Here is a 20,102-nt window from a genome sequence, read left to right as displayed (position 1 = left end):
AATTCTGTGTCCCTGAGTAACAATTCTGTGTCCCTCAGTAACAATTCTGTGTCGCTCAGTAACAATTCTGTGTCCCTCAGTAACAATTCTGTGTCTGTCCCTGAGTAACATTTCTGTGTCTGTCCCTGAGTAACAATTCTGTGTCTGTCCCTGAGTAACAATTCTGTGTCCCTCAGTAACAATTCTGTGTCCCTCAGTAACAATTCTGTGTCCCTCAGTAACAATTCTGTGTCTGTCCCTCAGTAACAATTCTGTGTCTGTCCCTCAGTAACAATTCTGTGTCTGTCCCTGAGTAAAAATTCTGTGTCCCTCAGTAACAATTCTGTGTCCCTCAGTAACAATTCTGTGTCTGTCCCTGAGTAACAATTCTGTGTCTGTCCCTGAGTAACAATTCTGTGTCTGTCCCTGAGTAACAATTCTGTGTCCCTCAATAACAATTCTGTGTCCCTCAGTAACAATTCTGTGTCCCTCAGTAACAATTCTGTGTCTGTCCCTGAGTAACAATTCTGTGTCTGTCCCTGAGTAACAATTCTGTGTCCCTCAGTAACAATTCTGTGTCCCTCAGTATCAATTCTGTGTCTGTCCCTCAGTAACAATTCTGTGTCTGTCCCTGAGTAACAATTCTGTGTCTGTCCCTGAGTAACAATTCTGTGTCTGTCCCTGAGTAACAATTCTGTGTCCCTCAGTAACAATTCTGTGTCCCTCAGTAACAATTATGTGTCTGTCCCTGAGTAACAATTCTGTGTCTGTCCCTGAGTAACAATTCTGTGTCTGTCCCTGAGTAACAATTCTGTGTCCCTCAGTAACAATTCTGTGTCCCTCAGTAACAATTCTGTGTCCCTCAGTAACAATTCCGTGTCTGTCCCTGAGTAACAATTCTGTGTCTGTCCCTGAGTAACAATTCTGTGTCTGTCCCTGAGTAACAATTCTGTGTCCCTCAGTAACAATTCTGTGTCCCTCAGTAACAATTCTGTGTCCCTCAGTAACAATTCTGTGTCTGTCCCTGAGTAACAATTCTGTGTCTGTCCCTGAGTAACAATTCTGTGTCTGTCCCTGAGTAACAATTCTGTGTCCCTAAGTAACGGTTCTGTGTCCCTAAGTAATGGTTCTGTGTCTCTAAGTAACGGTTCTGTGTCCCTAAGTAACGGTTCTGTGTCCCTAAGTAACGATTGTGTGTCCCTAAGTAACGGTTCTGTGTCCCTAAGTAACGGTTCTGTGTCCCTAAGTAACGATTGTGTGTCCCTAAGTAACGGTTCTGTGTCCCTAAGTAACGGTTCTGTGTCCCTAATACAGAGAGGTCTGTCTCTCTTGAATGACCAGAGGCAAATGGAGAATTGTAAGATGGCCGCAATTTATAGCTCCACCATTACACAGTGCTGGCTGGCTGGCTGCTGATTGGCTAATGCGATCACATGTCATGAATGAATGCATTATGGGTCAGCGCGCCTTGTCTGCGCGCCTTCCCAGAGATCCCCGCTCCGTCGCCGCACATGTCGCCGCCATTTTTGGAAAAATTTTCCTAATATTCGAAACGAATTCCACTTCGCCGAGTTCGATTCGCTCATCTCTAATATAAAACATAAACTAACAACCAGAATATATTAGTGCAAAGTACACCCGAGCACAGCTTAAAATATATAATAAATAAACAAAACTCCACAAAGGTGCTCAAACAAAGTGCTCAGTCCATGCAAATCTTGAATGTTCCTGTATAAAAATACACCTACAACCACACCTCTGTGGTTTTCTACACAAAAATGATCAAGAATTGCATGGCCTGAGCACTTTATATTTGAGCATTTTTGTGCACTTTTGTTAATTTATTACATAATTGAAGTGTATTTGTGTGCACTTTGCACTTGTAAATTCTGTTTGCTAGTATATATGTTATATGTCTGAGATTTTTACATTTGATGAGAATTTTTTTTGTAGCGCACCTATACGTACGTATGTATATAATAGAACAATTTATGGTTCAAACACATAGGTTGCTAGAGCTTTATTTTTCACTAAGTGCAAAAATATATATTTTTTGTATGTATACTGCACTGTATTTAGTGGAGTTTCAGTGATGATGGGGGCTTCTATATTATGTTATGCTATATAGTAATAATGTGGAGTACTTCCATAGACTGAAGCGGAGTTCCAGCAGTTTATGTGTTTATCAAAAGTCAGCAGCTACAAATACTGTTGCTCCTGACTTTTAATAAACACACACTTACCTGACCCAGGGTCCAGCGATGTGCTCACCCGCGCTGTCCCTTCACTCCTCTCCATGGCATCTCAACTGTGGGCAACAGGCTGTGACAGTGGGGTGCCCACTGCACATGCGCGATTCACGCTGCACATCCTGATTGTTCCGGCAGTCTTCTGGGACCTGAGGAGGTTCTCTGGATACTATGGGAAAAAGGAGGGGGCCGCACTTCCGTCTCTCTTCTCCATGATGAACTGAGCCGGAAGTATGGCAGTGGAGGGGCAAACAAGGAGAGCTTCCATTTTTGGGTGGAACTCCGCTTTAAGATAGAACTTCTATCTATCCCTTATAGTTAATACACAGAGTTTCATCATATGGATTGGCATATAACAGTGATTTGCTTTGGTAGGACAAATTGAGTGTACTTACCACTGCTACCAACTAGATTTATGCAGTGGGCAACAGAAGACTTATGTCGGAACTGTGAACTCCCTACCAACCTTTGAATTGTGGATAATTTGTGCAGCTGGGAATTATCAGTGGAAACTGACAGTTTCTAATTTTACCTCTATCTCTTTGGAATTCAATGTGTTTCTAATGGACATCTTTTTATCTATAGATGTCGCAACAGTTTTTTTCACATCAGGTCTGGATTAGACATTACTGACAGAAGTTACTTTACATTTTGGATTTCACTGTTATTTAGGTTTCCTGTGCAGTGGCATAATCTATTTGACCAGTCCATGAGCTTAACTGGGTATCATTATTATGCTAAAATATTGTCTGATTTTTGATATTGAGGGCTTGTTCTGTTTTGGATTGTGAAATGTTTATCTTAGGTTGTACAGCTGAATTTTCACAGATAAGGTGTAAAAAGGTTATCTTTAAAGTATAACTAAAGGCAAAACTTTTTTCTTAGTTTTGAATAGAGTGGAGAGGGATTTGAAGGCTTATCAGCTTTTATTGCTGTCTGCGCCCGGTTGTGGAGGTTTGCCCTCTCTTTTTGTCCTGTTTAGCATTATCATTGAAAGTGAAAGTAAAATAAAATCCCAAATTTTGAGTTGTCCCAGAAAAGTAATAGAGGGAAATCTTCCAATGGGAAAACACTAATTCTGGTGGCCTGGGGGTCCCCAAGGAATTCCCTTAATTTGCAGGGATTTCCTCTCACTTCGTGTTTGGCTATGGGACAGGAAGTGAAGAGAAATCTCTGCAATGGGGCACAGATGGAAAACAAAAAAAACATCTGACAGGGTTATAGCCCTCACTTGCTCTATCCAAAAAGAAAAAAAAGTTTTGCTTATAGTTCTATTTTAACTGAATTGAAGTTGTAAAAGGGTGTACAGAAGGTTAAATAGAGCAGCCTTTTTAAACCCTGGGTTGCCTTGAAGTTTCTTCATGGGTGCCTTGGCAAAATGCCTACAAATTGCCCAAAAATTGTATTCAAGCCAGCAGGTAGATCCAGCCTGCCTCTTAGTTACACAAAGCGATAGGTTTTCATTGTGCACTATTGCAACCTTCTAGCCGCTGGTGTCCTAACAACCAGTGATGCCATCAGTTGATATGGAGGATGCCGGTTGCCTGCACGGCCTCTTTGATTCACCCTCCCCTGCCCCTCTCTGTCAGTAATGGGGTCAAATTAGCTGTTTGATAGAGAGAAACAGAGGGAGAAGAGAAACATTGGGATACTGTTCAGTGTCAGTGCCTAAAAGTGTATTTGCCTACATGTGTGGGTGTTGCTGCATTAGGTAAAACTATTAGAATAGTTTTTTACATTTTAGAATGGTTGCCTTGAGACTGTCAATAATTTTAAAGGGTGCCTCAAGATTGTTCATAACTTTAAAGAGTGCCTTGACTGAAAAAAGGCTGAGAAAAACTGAAATAGAATAATAGGCACAGAGGAAATTATAAATCTAGCCACTCACAAATACACATGTGATCAACTAAATCTATCAAAAATAATAATTCAACATTACTTAACTTCAAATAGTTAATGTTCTGATGGTTGATACATGTTTCTTCAATAGGAAAAATCTTCACTTGGTTACAGTGTGACAATGGCTGCTCATCTTTTCACATCATGGTCAGTTTTATTGTTCTCTTCCTAAACACATAGTCCATCTGATCTTCTTTCTATCCAGACTACTATTAGATCCGCTTTCTGACATATTGCTAAATGCATCCCCTCTCTTCCTGTTTAACCAGCATATTTAGAGCCACCATGCAATCATTACACAGTAAGGAAAACAATCTGCAACTAGTGTGGATTTTACAAAATGCTAATTTGTCCAGAAATGGCCAGTCAAGCAAATGCAACAATTTTTTTATTGTTGAAACAAAAAGTCTCCAAAGACCCCAAAATGCCACTGTGTGGTGCTCAAGTAACTCTTGCAACAGTTAAGGTCAAAGTGCATGCATCTACAATCAGAAAGAGATTGGACCAATTCAAATTTCATGAGAGGTTCAAAAAAGAAAAATCTTTCGCTTTTTGCATTTTTCCTTGTATTCTAATTAAAAATGCAATTTCTTGTTTGATTAATCTAGTATATCCCCTTTATTTATAGACACCTTTGGGTAACAATTTAGTGGGGTTGATTTACTAAAGGCAAATAGGCTGTGCATTGCAAGTGCACTGAAAGTGCAGTTACTCTAGGTCTGGGGGGAACATGCAAGGAAAAAAAAACCCAGCATTTTTGCTGTCGCATGGTTGGTTGGATGAAAGAAATCAGCAGAGCTTCGCCTCATTTTGGAGCATCCCCTCGGATATAAAGCAACTGCACTTACAGGTGCACAGTATATTGGTGCACAGTATATTTACCTTTAGTAAATCAACCCCACTGCTCAAATATGTTAAAATAAAGTCAACAATTTTCATGGGATAACCAAACCATGGATATCAGGTTGCTTTACATTTTCTCCAATGAGGAAAGGACCTAATAGAAGCACACTTTGCAAAATTGGGATGGGTTATGCAAATGTAACAATTTGTGTTGTTCACAGTTTAAAACATTGCAAATCAACATTGCTATTTAACACACTCCATGCTGAACACCTCCAGAGTGTTCAGCATGGAGTGTGTTGGATAGCAATGTTGGTTTTAAAAGGCATGTTTAGTTTGACAAGTTTTTCTTGTTTTAAGACATAATTATTGTGTGTTTTGATGTGGAAGTACATTATTCTTTTTTTTTTTAAACTAACTCCTCTCACTTTTTACAGCTTCTGTTTTGCTCTGTCATGTGCTCTAATGGCTCTTGCTGGATATGATCATTCAGGTATGTAATTTTTGTCAGCTGTAAACTGCTTAACCACTTGCCTACCGGGCACTTATACCCCCTTCCTTACCAGGCCAATTTTCAGCTTTCAGCGCTGCCGCACTTTGATTGACAATTGCGCGGTCATGCAACATTGTACCCATATGAAATTTTGATCATTTTTTCCTCACAAATAGAGCTTTCTTTGGTGGTATTTACTCCCCGCTGGGCACTTTACTTTTTGCGCTATAAATAAAAAAGTGCAAAAAATTTGAAAAAAAAAAAAGTTTCTTTGTTTCTATTATAAAATTTTTCAAACAGGCATTTTTTCTCCTTCACTGATGTGCGTTGATGAGGCAGCACTGATGGGCACTGATAGGCGGCACTGATAGGCAGCACTAAAGGGCACTGATAGGCAGTACTAATGAGGTGTCACGGATAGGCGGCACTGATAGACAGCACTAATGAGGTGTCACGGATAGGCGGCACTAATATGCAGCACTGATAGGCGGCACTGATAGGTGACACTGATGATGGGTACTGATAGACGGTACTGACTGGCATCACTGCTGGGCACTGACTGGCGGCACTGACTGGCACAACCCCTGGGCACTGACTGGTGGCACTGACTGGCAGCACTGCTGGGCTGCACTGGTGGGTGGCACTGGTGGGCAGCACTGGTGGGTGGGCACAGGTGGGTGGCACTGGTGGGCACAGGTGGGTGGGCACAGGTGGGTGGCACTGCTGGGCACATGTAGGTGGCACTGCAGTGTGGCACAGGTGGGTGCACTGCTGGGCATAGGTGGGTGCACTGCTGGGCACAGGTGGGTGCACTGCTGGGCACGGGTGGGCGGAGCTAGTGGGCGCACTGCTGGGCGGAACTTGCGGGTGGCACTGCTGGGCACCGATCATCAGGGCACTGATCATCAGTGCCCTGATGATCGGTGCCGATCCCCGCTCTGACAAATGCCGGTTCTCGGCAGTACTTTCCTCACGATCTGACAGTGTGAGGAAAGTGCAGCCGAGAACCGGCACTTGCATTTCCCTCTGATCAGCGAGTCATTGGACACCGCTGATCAGGTGGTAAAAGGCCGGTGTGATTGGCCTTTTACCACATCACGTGATCAGCTGTGTCCGTAGGACACAGCGATCACGGAGATCGCCGGGTGCGCGCCCCCTGGGGCGCGCAGGAGAGCGCGTTCTGGGAGGACGTCATATGACGTCCACCCAGAACTGGCCGGCCGCGGTGAAGCCGTCATTCGGCTATGCGCGGTCGGCAAGAGGTTAATGTTTAGCAAAACCAATTTACTTGTCAATTAACTGGATATTTTTGTTTCGTTGACCAAAGTAGTTTTTTTCAATCAAGTTTCAAATCACGTATACACTCATAGATGTGATATGATAGCCACCCAATCCAGTTGTTTTTTTTTTCTACTTGATCAGGCAAATACATGGCAGTCTGCACATTAGACAGATTAAAAACATGTTCTGAATAGGGATGAGATATTTGTTTGGACTGAATCCATGTTTAGACCGAATTTCACCCGACCAGAAGTTTGGATTCAGTCCATACTTTGGGGATGTTTGGCAGGAATTGCCCAGCCAAATGTCTCACAAATATTTGCAAAAAAAAAACATTATAACTCTGCTCTCCCATTAGTTCTTTGTCAATGGAGTAGTAATACTAAAACTGGTGCGCTCACAATCTGGTGCAGCTGTGCACGGTAACCAAATCAGCTTCTATCTTCAGCTTGTTCAATTAAGCGTTGACAATAAGTCCTGGTCATACTGGGTGGGACTTGGCATGCAATTTGCATATCATAAGACTTGCAAATCACATGGCAAGTCGTACCCTATTGTCCGCAATTACATCGGTCATATTGGTGTGGTTCCAACTTGGTCGGAGCTGTACCGATTTCTAAAGTAGTGCATGCACTACTTTTTGGTATGATTTGCATAGACATCTGTGTTAGATGTCTTGCAAATCACACCTCAAGTGGGCATGTCATTTGACTTTGAAATCATGCAACTTCACTGTAAGTTGCATTATTTCAAAGTCAGGGTCTGTGAGACCGGGGTGTAAAACCTGGAGGCTGACTAGTTTTCTATGCAGAGTTACACCAGATTTTACACTCTCCAGTTTTTAGTAAATAACCCTCAGTGTGTTGGAGTTTAGTGAGAGTGATGGACAGCTTTTGGGAAGAGATATATACAGTACTATATTCACTGATACATTGAAGTAAATTGCAGTTTGTGATGCTTCTTAAGACTATGGGTTTATTTACTAAAACTGGTTTACTCAGAATCTTCTGCACCTTTGCATATGGTAACCTATCAGCTTCTAACCTCAGCTTGTTCAATTAAGCCTTAGCTATAAAACCTATAAACTGATTGGTTTCTGTGCAGAAGTGCACGAGATTCTGAGTGAACCAGCTTTAGTAAATGAACCCCCATATGTCAGTGACAGGTTCTGTTGCCGTGCTGCTGATGTCCCCCTCCCCTTTTTTGGGAGATGTTTAGTTTTCTTTTGTTTAGATTTTGTTTATATCCGTGTTCATATTCATGCTTTCTTTTTTTACTTTTATCTTATTAGCATTGGTGTTTGGAGCTGTTTAAATTGTATTTACATTTTTCTGGTCCTTGAGCTCTTTCATTTACTTTGCAAAGATTTTAATGAGGTGTAGCAATACCCCTGAAGGGGCTGCTTCAGTTTTTTCACTCCGCCTCTCAACCCCATGAACTGTCTCAGCCCCAACTGACACACCTGGCAATAGTGTAAGTGCGAGGACCAATGAAAAGCACACACTTAATAAACACAGAGATCAGCTTTACTGTAAGACCTCTATGGGAAGTAATAAACATTAACAACAGGTATACGTTAGGTGAATCAAGAGAACAGCAAATACTGTGACCGAAAGCAATATAGCTCACTTTTACACTCAGGCTGCTTTCAGGGGATTCCAACCGTGAATACCCCAAGAGCAGAGGCAAACACTTAAATGGCAACCTCAAAGTGGGTTTAACTCCTCTACATAAATTCGGCTCTATGATGTCCAAGCAGGAGGAGAACAGAAGAATGACACTCTGTTGTGTCAGACTTCTCCCTTCTAACCCCTGACACCACAAGCCCAATAGGCAAACACTGTACCCAACTGATGCTTAATAGCTACTTTCCAAGGTAAAGCTATTCCCTCACACACCATGCAATATAGAGGCTTGAACACGCATGCACGTGCCTGTATGGCACCAGTAATTTCTTGGTAACAGGATGAATCTTGGGATCTTCAGCTAGCCACTTTTGTTGGTGCACTTAAACTCCTATGGTAAAGTATAATTGTAATCCTGTAGCAAAGCAAATACTGTGTTTGTTTAGCAGGGCCATCTACACAACCCAGTGCCTGGTGAGTATGGGAATAGTGTAATGTTTCTGTATGTGTGCAGTGTTTCTGTCATCTGCCAGTGGGGAAAATCCCTCTCACCAGATCCTGTGACTAAGGCCCAAACAATCGTCCTGGAAATGACAGGCTCCTCTGGTGACCTCACAATGAGCACTTCACACTGTTGGTGTAGGCACTGTACTGTATTATTATTATTATTACATCGAGTTTATATAGCGCTAAAGGGTTTGCTCAGCGCTGTACAATAGAGGGGGGGAACAATACATGAAACAGTGCAGCAACAACAAACAGCACAGGAGGGGTTAGAGGGCCCTACTCTTTCGAGCTTACAATCTAGGAGGGAGGGGGTAGTGGTACAGGAGGAAGTGGCTGTGGGGGATGGAGTGGTGGGAGGAATGAAGGACAACGGCTGTTAGGTGAGGGTGGGGTAGGCTTCCCTGAAGAGGTGGGTTTTCAGGGAGCGCCTGAAGGTGAGAAGGGAAGGTGACAGTCTGATGGATTGGGGTAGTGAGTTCCAGAGGATGGGGGAGGACATGGAGAAGTCTTGCAGTCGTGCGTGGGAGGAGGAGACCAGGGAGCAAGATAGAATGAGGTCCTGTGAGGAGCGAAGGGTACGGTGGTATTTGGGAATCAGGTTGGTGAGGTAGTTAGGGGCAGTGTTGTGAATGGCTTTGTAGGTCAGAGTTAGTAGTTTAAATTTGATGCGTTGGGCAACCGGGAGCCAGTGGAGGGATAGGCAGAGGGGGTGGCAGAGGTGGAGCGGTTGGTGAGGTGGATGAGTCTGGTCGCTGAGTTCAGGATGGTCTGAAGCGGGGAGAGCCTGCTCTGGGGTAGGCCGGTGAGAAGGGAGTTGCAATAGTCAAGGCATGAGATAATCAGGGAGTGTACAAGTAGTTTAGTGGTGTCTGGGGTAAGGAAGGTACTTATCTTGGTGATGTTGCAGAGGTGGAGCCTGCATGTGTTTGTAAGTGATTTAACATGAGGTTGGAAGGAAAGGTTTGAGTCCAGAATGACGCCAAGGACCTTGGCTTGCGGGGCGGGATTGATGGTGGTGTTGTTGGTAGTGATGGATAGGATGGGGGGGGTGTGGGCAGGGGGAAAGACAAGGAGCTTGGTTTTGGAGAGGTTAAGCTTGAGGAAATGGAGCGACATCCAGTCAGAGATGCCGTTTAGGAGGTGAGTGATGTGGGCGGAGACTTTGGGGGTGAGGTGAGGGGTGGAGAGGTAAATTATATGTGAGGAGGTAGATTGCGAGTTGACTATGTCCTTATGGATTGCGTCAATCTTGTTGTGGAAATGAGTGGCAATCTCGTGAGCGGTGACTGAGGTGCTGAGTGGAGGAGGTGGGGGAGAGAGTTGAAGGTGGAGAAGAGTCGGCGAGGGCAGGTGGAGAGGGTGTTGATCAGGTTTAGGAAGTAGGCCTGCTTGGCGGGGTGGAGAAAGGAGGTGTAAGAGAGGAAGGCAGATTTGTAGAGGGAGAACGCACAAGGGGACCTGGTTTTGTGCCATAGTCTCTCCAGTGTCATTTGAGGCATTTAGTATGGCCGTTCTGCCATGGTTGAAGCGGTCTAGGTTTGATGTTGTGTGTGGTTAGGGGTGCCAGAGAGTCTAGGGCAGCTGACAGTGAGTCGTTGTACATGGTGGTGGCTAGGTCAGGACATGACAGTGGAAGGATGCTGTCGTGTAGACGGTTGGCAGCAGAGTGGAGGTTGCGGCTGGTGGTGGTTTGGCGCTTTGGGGGGGGGGGGTTAGGGGAAGGGGAGATGGAGAACGTGAGGAGGTGGTGGTCAGAGAGAGGGAAGGGGGTGTTAGTGAACTGGTTGAGGGTACAGAGGTGGGAGAAGACGAGGTCCAGGGTGTTCCCATCGATGTGGGTGGAGGATTGAGTGTATTGTGTGAGCGTGAAGGAGGAGGTTAGGTGGAGGAGCTGGGAAGTAGCCGGGTTGTTATCGTTGATGGGGATATTGAAGTCCCCAAGGATGATGGTCGGTAGCTCAGAGGAGAGGAAGAAGGGAAGCCAGGCGGCGAAGTCATCCAGGAAGCCGAGTATGGACCCGGAAAGTCTGTAGATCACTGCGATCCCTAGGGGGGTGGGGGAGAAGAGCCAGATGCAGTGTGCCTAGAAGGAGGAGAAGGACAGAGAGGGGGGGTTAGGGAGGACCTGGAAAGTGCACAGCAGTGATAGGAGCAAGCCGACATCACCACCTCTGCGACCGCTCGGTCTTGGTGAATGGGTCCAGATGAGACCTCCATGGGTGAGTGCCGCAGGGGAGGTAGAGTCAGTGGCCTGTACCCAGGTTTCGGTGACCGCTAGGAGGTGGAGGGAGTGGGAGATAAAGAGGTCATGGATGGCGGTAAGCTTGTTGCAAACCGAGCGGGCGTTCAGGAGTGCAACCGAGAGAGTGGGGATGGATGCGGGGAGGAGGGGTACAGGTATGAGGTTGAGGGGGTTGCGGCGGATGGCGTGAGCAGGGAGGTCCCTAGGGGGGGTGAGGTGGTGAGAGGCCAGGGTTCGGGGAGATGTCCCCCGCAGATAGGAGAAGGGTGAGGAAGGCGGCATGGGAACGGGAAGTGTAGGAGCGTGTGGGTCTTATAGTGGTGGCACGTGGGTCGACGGGGGAGTGGAGTAACAGGAGGAGGTGGTGGGTGCCGTAGTGGGGAGAGGAGAGAAGTGAAGGGGCAATGTAGAGCTGTTGTGGGGGGGTAGGAGGGTAGAGGGAGGCGATTTTTGGGATGGAGGAGAGGAGGACGAGGAGAAGGAATGCAGGTGGCATGTTGGGGTGAGTGGGGTGCTGATCGGGTCGGGGGAGGTGAAGGGGTACAGGTCTGTAGGCCACTTCTCTCAGTTTGGATGTTCCCTTGACTGATGCAGATAACTAAGCATGCAGTGAAGCCAGGGGTGGGCAAACTTTTTGACTTGAGGGCCGCAATGGGTTCATATATTGGACCCGGGGGCCGGACCAAGAGTAGATGAATGATGTGTATGTGTCATCCATAGTAAGTATAGTAATATTCCCCCATAGTAAGCATAGTAATTAATCCCCCATAGTAAATCATCCCCCATATAGTAATTCATCCCCCATATAGTAATTCATCCCCCATAGTAATTCATCCCCCATAGTAATTCATCCCCCATATAGTAATTCATCCCCCATAGTAATTCATCCCCCCTATAGTAATTCATCCCCCATATAGTAATTCATCCCCCCTATAGTAATTCATCCCCCATAGTAATTCATCCCCCATATAGTAATTCATCCCCCATAGTAATTCATCCCCCATAGTAATTCATCCCCCCTATAGTAATTCATCCCCCATATAGTAATTCATCCCCCATATAGTAATTCATCCCCCATAGTAATTCACCCCCCATATAGTAATTCATCCCCCATAGTAATTCATCCCCCCTATAGTAATTCATCCCCCCATATAGTAATTCATCCCCCATAGTAATTCATCCCCCATATAGTAATTCATCCCCCATAGTAATTCATCCCCCATATAGTAATTCATCCCCCCTATAGTAATTCATCCCCCATAGTAATTCATCCCCCATAGTAATTCATCCCCCCTATAGTAATTCATCCCCCCTATAGTAATTCATTCCCCATATTGTGTCAATTCACTTACCTTTGCTCCGCGCGTTCCTCTCTCCGTGTTCCCGCGCCGTTCCGGTCTTCAGGGCGGACTGTGAGAGGAGCCTAGCTCCCCTGCTGCCCCGCCTCACGCTGCCCCGCTCCTCACGGTGCCCCGCCTACACACATCCTGACAGGCAAAGTTTGCCATGCTCCGCGGGCCGGATTAAAAGGTCGTAGTTTGCCCATTGCTGCCCTAAGCACTTCTTTGCCACATGCAGACTGCCTCCTTGCCACATGCAGACTGCTTCCCCTCAGGAAAAACAAGATGGAGTTCTTCACTCTGCGCTCACTAAGCAAGCTGGCCTGTGTAGTTCTATTCCTATATAAGCCTATCATGCAGTTTCTGTTCAAGTTCCTCAGTGCTTTGCAGCTGCACCTCCTACTTGAGAAAGTCCCTATCATTGGCTCCTTTAATGGCTCTTCTGATTGGCTCGCTCTCTATTACAGTCTGAGAGGAGAATGGGGGTGGGGGCTGAAATCCCTCACTGCCTTGTGTGTGTCCAGTGCAAGGGTGTGATTTCAGAGGAGATGCAAGTCAGCAGGCTACAGCAGTCACAGATGGGAATTCCCACAGCGTCCAGACCAATATATAATATGAAAACACACAGGGGGCCTGGTCAGACTGAAAGTAAGGTGCTTTCTAGGTTCAGGCTATCATTGTATGAAACCCACAGGTCCAAGACCTTCAAAAACCTGATGTGGGTATCTTTCAGTATCAAGGTGAACTTCTCATGTACCATAGTTGCCATGAGTCTTTGTTTGACTTCATAAAGAAGGAGAAACTGTTGCCGCAGGGCCTTGGCCAGCATCTGGCGAACAGCCTGTCTTGGAAATTCGCTTTGAACGAATTTTTCCTTACCGTGAGTACTCGCAGTTGGATGCGCAGAAATCCCCCATAAAGCTGTGCGAACTTTGCTTACCGCGACTGCAGCTTAGCTCCATGATTCCTGCGCCTCCAACTGGTTTAGCTCTGTTGAGATGTGGGGAAATGGAGATCCCGTTACCCAGGAATGATCAGGTGACACTCTCAGGTTGCTGTTGGAATTCACATAGAGACCGTTTCCATCCTCAGCCTCCGGTTTTATTACAAACACACACACGCCCCCCACATGAGTCAGGTCAATCCCCTCCCACAGAACAATGCATGGGGAGTGTCTATACACAGAATTTACATCCTGATTGGAGCATAGCCTTTCCTTTTATCTATACTGGAAACCAGTTCTCCCCTCCCCCTTTCCCATGGTGAGCTCTCTGAGGAGAGTAAACTTCCCCCTATCCTATCAGCTTCTAGCAGTATGTCCATTCTCTGTACAAGCATCCCCTAGATTAAACAGTGTCAGTCTGTATCTGAATGGGCCCGATACGATCTTTATTAAAACACATCCATCCAGATACAGTTCAGGTCGGTAATGGCTTGTAAGATATACATGAGCCTACACGCGGAGTTCGCACTGCCTGGCGATACAAAGTCCATGTGGTACTATGCTGCTGATATGTGGATACAGGCCCGCGGCCTACCGCCGGCGGCATTCGCATCGAATGCCGTGGTGGTATACACGCCGGTCTATAAGCGCAGATCTGCCATCTCATCCATTACCGAGCTGAGTACTGTAATACATACATTGTACATGCGCATGGCCCAATTGCAGCCTTCAGAGCTTTAATTAAGCCACACGAGAGACATATGAATAACACTAATATATGACACATTTAAAGTTCAACCTGTAAATACAAAATTTCCATGACAAGCCAGAAAGACAAAACCCACCAATATCCTCTGGCTCCTGGTGATAGTCAAAATGGGTTTGTGTAAGAGGGCCTCCCACAATTTGCAAGCTAAAGACTTGAGCTCTTTTATTTATGTTTAATTTTGTTTTTCTTTTTTTGTTGTTCATGGAGTCAGAAGCATGAAGTTATTGGTAACCCCACTAAAACTACCCTTTATTTGCAGCTCAGTACTGCATACTGCTGTGGCGTCACTTAGTCCTCTAAAGGACCACATTTGCAGTAAGTGCACCATAGTATCACATTGTCCATACAGCTATTGTCATACCCACTAATAAAACCAGGAATAACTCCCCATTAACATCATGTCTAGGAGGCCTAAAGGGGGAGGCAGTTGTATAGTATACAACCATAGCATCTGGAGGAAATAGTGGAGTGGCTAACCAAGCATTCATCATCCTCCTATGTCTCCATTGTGCATTGTAGCATGACATCATCATCAACTGCAAAAGTGCCGTTGCCCAACAAACTAGCACAGAGAAGACAGCTGAATTATTTGAGTACAGCGTCATTTACTTGCTGCAAAATGATGCATAGCAATTAATTGCATCTGAGGTTGTACATAAACAGAAATCTTATCACTACGGGTAAAAAAGGCCCTCAAGGGAGTCAGTCCACATGCAGTCTTCTCTTCAATCTTCCAAATACTAATTAGTAGCCACTTATGATGACCTCCACATCACACTGCACCGGCTTGCTGCCCGCTTCAGTTGGGGGAAAATCAATACTAGAAAACAAGCATACAAAGAAGGCGCACCAGCCTAGTGCATTACCATGGGACTCTTTATTGATTAAAAACATATGCAAATATACTCAAAAAAGTGCACGATAGAGTGTCTATATCAATTCCCATCAAGCCACTGGAAACAAATCCATCCAAAAGGGTGCAGCTTACGCATTTCAAGGGCAGAGATGGTAGATCTAGAAAGTCTCCCTATTATAGAGCCTCTGACAATGTTTTGCTAAATCCAGATTGGATGGATTTGGTTTCAGCAATGAAAGGGGGGGGTGGTTGATGACTAGGTCCCCGATTGTACCTGGGTGCTAGATATAGTAGAGAAGAAAAGTGAGGTAAAACATCAGCAAGGCAGGATGTCAACTATGGGTAGCTCACAGAGGAGCAGAGGATGCATTGTAGTAATTTGCAGTCTCCATTAATAGCATCTCAAGTGAAGTAATAGCTAGGGTTGCACCAATACCATTTTTTTTATTGGCGAGTATGAGTACGGATACTTGTGCTCAGGTACTCACTGATACCAATTACCGATTAGATGCAGAAATGTGGTGCAATTCCTGTCTGAATCACATGTGTTTTCCCTGCAGTTGCGGTGTGGTTTGAGCCATACAAAATGAATGGCTCAAATAGCACTGCACTCACAGGAAAACTGCATGTGATTCAGACAGGAATCGCACCGTATTCCTGTCCAAATTACATGCAGTTCTTTCAGGTGCGATTTGAACACATTAATTTTCTATGGACTCAAATTGTACCACAAAGGTATCGGTTTCAGGTATGGGAGCATTTTCACAAATATGAGTACTTTTGCAAATGCTTAGCATCGGCACCGATACCAGTATCGGTGCAACACTAGTAATAGCATTAAATATTTGGGTACCGCATGTACAAAGAGGCACATTATCACGAACGACTAAAATGACAAGGTCGGCCTCACTTGTATCTCTAACCCAGGCCCCAATGGAAGTGGAACAGAGGGTACCGAGGGACATGAGGAACAAGAGTGCAAGCAGCAGTTGATTGAAGAACCAAAAAATAACCATAAAACTGGTTAAGCATAAAAAACTTCTCCGTAAGGGAGAGGATGTCCATCATCTAAAGACAATAGCAAAAAACTAAAGTCTTCAGGTGTGGGGGAGGGTTATAAGATTATGCTGAAGGGGCATGTTCAAAAGCTTTGCGAAGCTCCAATCACCTTAAGGTAAGGGTAGCAACAGAACATCTTTTCTCCCACCATTAACACCTGTCCCAGCGCTGACTATGAATTTGGTTTGAGGGAAATAGCGTTGAACTCTGATTTTCCTCCATAAGTTCTTTAAACTTGTTATACTTTACACTTTGCTTCAACCCAAAAGGCATGGAGGGAAACTGCTGTATACTTTGCAAGGCTTTGCATGCTTGTGGCCCAGCCCCAGTCCATAGGAGGGTTCTGTTGCACAGCGGGCCCAAGCTGTATTCCCAGTAAATAAGAGCAGACAATTCACTTAGCAACTTCATTTACTGAATTACTGGCATTGTCAAACAACTTATTTCCATACAGTTAATTCCAACAGTCACGTGGCAGTGCAACAGGCATTAGATGAACAGAATTCCCCGTTAACATATGGCAGAGTTTTTAGGGCTATGTTATGGTATCTCCTTCCTTTGAATTATAGTAGTTGCCATCTATCAGTGGTTCGCTCACTACAGTCCCATTTCAGGGTCATGTCAAGAGGTGACCCATATCAGTTAAACACTATATCTCTATGTGGATAATCCCTCTCTATTCCATGACCAATCACCAAAGCAAAGCTTTTGGGATCCATCCTTTCCCACTTAAAGTGTAACTAAACCCACAACAGTAAAATTGTCTGTATATGCAGTTAAACATGCTTGTTATACTCACTGTGGAACCTAAGGGGTTAATCCTCCACATTGTGTAAAAAGGATGTTTGATCCTCTCTTCTCTGATCCTCCCCTTCTTCCAGTGTCTCCCGAATATCTACTGATAGAAGAGAGGCTGGGGGCAAGCTGCACATGCTCAGTTAGGTGTGTATTGCCAGAGTTTTTTTCTTGGGAGAGTGCATGTGATCAGCACAAAGCCAATCAGCACTCTCCAGACAGAGGTCAGAGGTCCTGCATCCTGCTACTGGAGAATGAAAACTCCTCCTACAAGCTGTAACCAGTGCTCTGCTGGACACCAATAGAAGTCATAAGACTGCTATATACTACTGATGAGAAAAGTTATTTATCAGTTTATATTTACTAAAATAGTTGCATTTCCATGTTGTGTGTACTGTGGGAGACCAGATAGAGTGAATGCAGCATCCTGGGTTTAGTAACACTTTAAATATCCCATCTAAAGGGTACTACCAAATGGCAGATACACCACAGCAAGGTAGCTCCAACAATACCAACAGCAACTTACAAATAAAATATATCTTTGATGCAGTTGGCACCTGCCTATATAAATATTTCAAAGTTTTGCATGTGATCAGCAAGGTCAGTAATTGCTTTTCTGAGACAAGAGGTATGTCCCACATCAGTAGACATTCAAGATGCCTACCTGCACATTTTCATGTACCCACTGCATCAGCGCTTTGCAGTTTGCAGTAAAAATAAATCCTATCAGTTTATCACTGCCATTAGGCCTATCTTCTGAACCCAGAGTATTTACAAAGGTGCTTGCACTTCTACCTGCCCTTTTAAAGAAGTTTATTAAAATGCCACTGGAAGATTTACTTTACAGTCTCTGAGAAGCATTTCAGAGGTGAAATTGTGAAGCTGTGAACAGCATACACAAACCAGGGAACACTGAGCTGGATAGAGGTGTACCACACTGCTGTAGATCAAGCAGCTGTCAGCATGTGCACAAAGCCCTCTGCCCTGCTCGGTGGGATTGATGCCACAAAATAGGAGGGCTAAGCAACACTGGAGAATAAGAACAGCAAGGTGAGTGGGGGATCCATTCAATAGCAATGCAAGATGTAGGACAGCTGGACCAGACCTCCAGAACCTCTCTCAACATGAGGCTTCCCTCTGGACCATGGAGGGAGTCCAAAGTCAGAAGGTTGAGTGGCCAGACGAACGTGTTTCAGGGACCTGCCCCTCAGGGTAAAAAAGCTATTTAAGCTGGCAAAATGAGGGAAAAGGAAATAGACATCTACAAAAGTCATTGAACTTTTTTTTAAAAAGCCAACAAGGCAAAATGACAGAGCACTGTTAATATAAATATTAAAGATAAGATCAAATACTAAAAAACTGAAAACACATTTAATCTATATACTGTATGGATAAATAAAAAAGTGAGCCAAAGAAAAAAAAATTATTGACCAAAAAAAAAAACCATAAATTTTATATATATATATATATATATATATATATATATATATATACACACACACACACACAGTATATCTTATGTTGTGACCAAAATTGGCACCCCTGCATATCTGCTAGATACTTCACCCAGAAAATTGTTGCAACTACAAATGTTTAGGCAGTCTCATGTTTATTTCTTTTGTTTGGTATGACACAAAAAAGTGGAGAAACAAAAAGCCAAATCTTACACATTCCACACAAAACTCCAAAAATGGACTGAACAAAATGATTGGCACCCTTAATTTAATATTTCACTGCACATCTCTTGGAAAAAATAATTGAAATCAATTGCTCCCTGTAACCATCAATGAGTTTTACACCTCTACTGGAAATTTGGACCACTCCTCTTTCACCAACTGCTCAAGGTCTCTTTTCTTTAAAGGCCTCACTGCTTTTTCTGAAAACAGTAGAATGATGGGCTTTACCAAAAAGCTGTAAATGTGTTTCATCTGTTCACAGCACATTCTCCCAAAAGGATTTTGGCTTCCTCAGGTAAGTTAGGCAAACTCCAATCTCTATGATTCTGTGTCAGCAGTAGTGTCCTCCTGGATCTCCTATCATAGCGTCTCTTTTCATGTAGATGGTATAGTGCAAGCTTGCACAGTTGTACCCTGTGCCTGAAGGTCAGCTTGAATTTGTCTGGAAGTTTATCAAGGTTATTTAGCCACCATTCGAACAATCCTTCATTGCAATCCTTGATCAATTTTTCTCTTTGGTCTATGTCCAGGGAGATTAGCTGCAGCTGCCATGGGCTGAAAACCTCCTGACAATGTTGTACACAGTGGACACAGGAACATTAAGATGTCTGTCGATGGACTTGTAACCTTGAGATTGTCCATAATTTTTGTTCTCAAATCCTCAGACAATTCTTTGCTGCTCTTTCTTTTCTCTATGCGGCACACAGAATCACACAACATAAAGGGTGAGTCAATTTTTAGCCATTTTAACTGGTTGCGAGTGTGATTTCTATATTGTCAGCATTTATTAATACAGGGGAGTTTAAGTACAAATTACAGGAGCATCACAAACTTGAAATGCAATTATTTCTTCCAATTTTGAGAAGGTGCCAATAATTTTGTCCAGTCCATTTTTGGAGTTTTGTGTGTAATGTGTCAGATTTGGCTTTTTCTTTTTGTTTCTCCACTTTTTTTGTGTCCTACCAATAAAAACAAAGAAGTAAACATGAGAATGCCTAAACATTTGTAACTGCAACAATTTTCAGGGCGAAGTGGTACATTATCTGACAGAAATGCAGGGGTGCCAATATTTTTAGCCATGACTATATATCACATTAACCACTTGAGCTCCTGAGGATTTACCCCCCTTAACGACCTGGCCTTTTTTTGCTTTTTGGCGCTGCACTAATTCAAATGATAATTGCGCGGTCATGCAATGCTGTACCCAAACGAAATTTACGTCCTTTTTTTCACACAAATAGAGCTTTCTTTTGGTGGTATTTTATCACCTGTGCGCTTTTTATTTTTTGCGCTATAAACAAAAAAACACGAAAATTTTGAAAAAAAACAATATTTTCTACTTTCAGCTATAAAAAAATATATTGTAAACTCAAAGTTAGTCATAAATTTAAGCCAAAATGTATTCTGCTACATGTTTTTGGTAAAAAAAATCCCAATAAGTGTATATTGATTGCTTTGTGTAAAAGTTATAGCGTTTACAAACTATGGTATAGATGCTGTAATTTATGCCTTTTTTTACTATACAGCGCTGCACTAATTCAAATGA

The 20,102-nt window shown here is 43.9% G+C and overlaps 1 protein-coding gene across 1 annotated transcript in view; it reads left to right on the top strand.

The window, feature by feature from the left end:
• Nucleotides 1-20,102, top strand: part of LOC149452024 (large neutral amino acids transporter small subunit 3-like) — a 463,531-nt gene that overhangs the window by 124,591 nt on the left and 318,838 nt on the right. The window contains exon 4 of the mRNA XM_089689865.1: nt 5,408-5,463. Coding sequence (XP_089545991.1) covers nt 5,408-5,463 — 56 coding nt within the window. The remainder of the gene's footprint in view (nt 1-5,407; nt 5,464-20,102) is intronic.

The sequence above is a fragment of the Staurois parvus genome, unplaced genomic scaffold (assembly GCF_062004578.1).
Source record: "Staurois parvus isolate SC_StPar_1 unplaced genomic scaffold, SC_StPar_1.0 ptg000502l, whole genome shotgun sequence".
NCBI classification, from domain to species: Eukaryota; Metazoa; Chordata; class Amphibia; order Anura; family Ranidae; genus Staurois; species Staurois parvus.
This window is presented reverse-complemented; position numbering and strand designations above follow the sequence as displayed.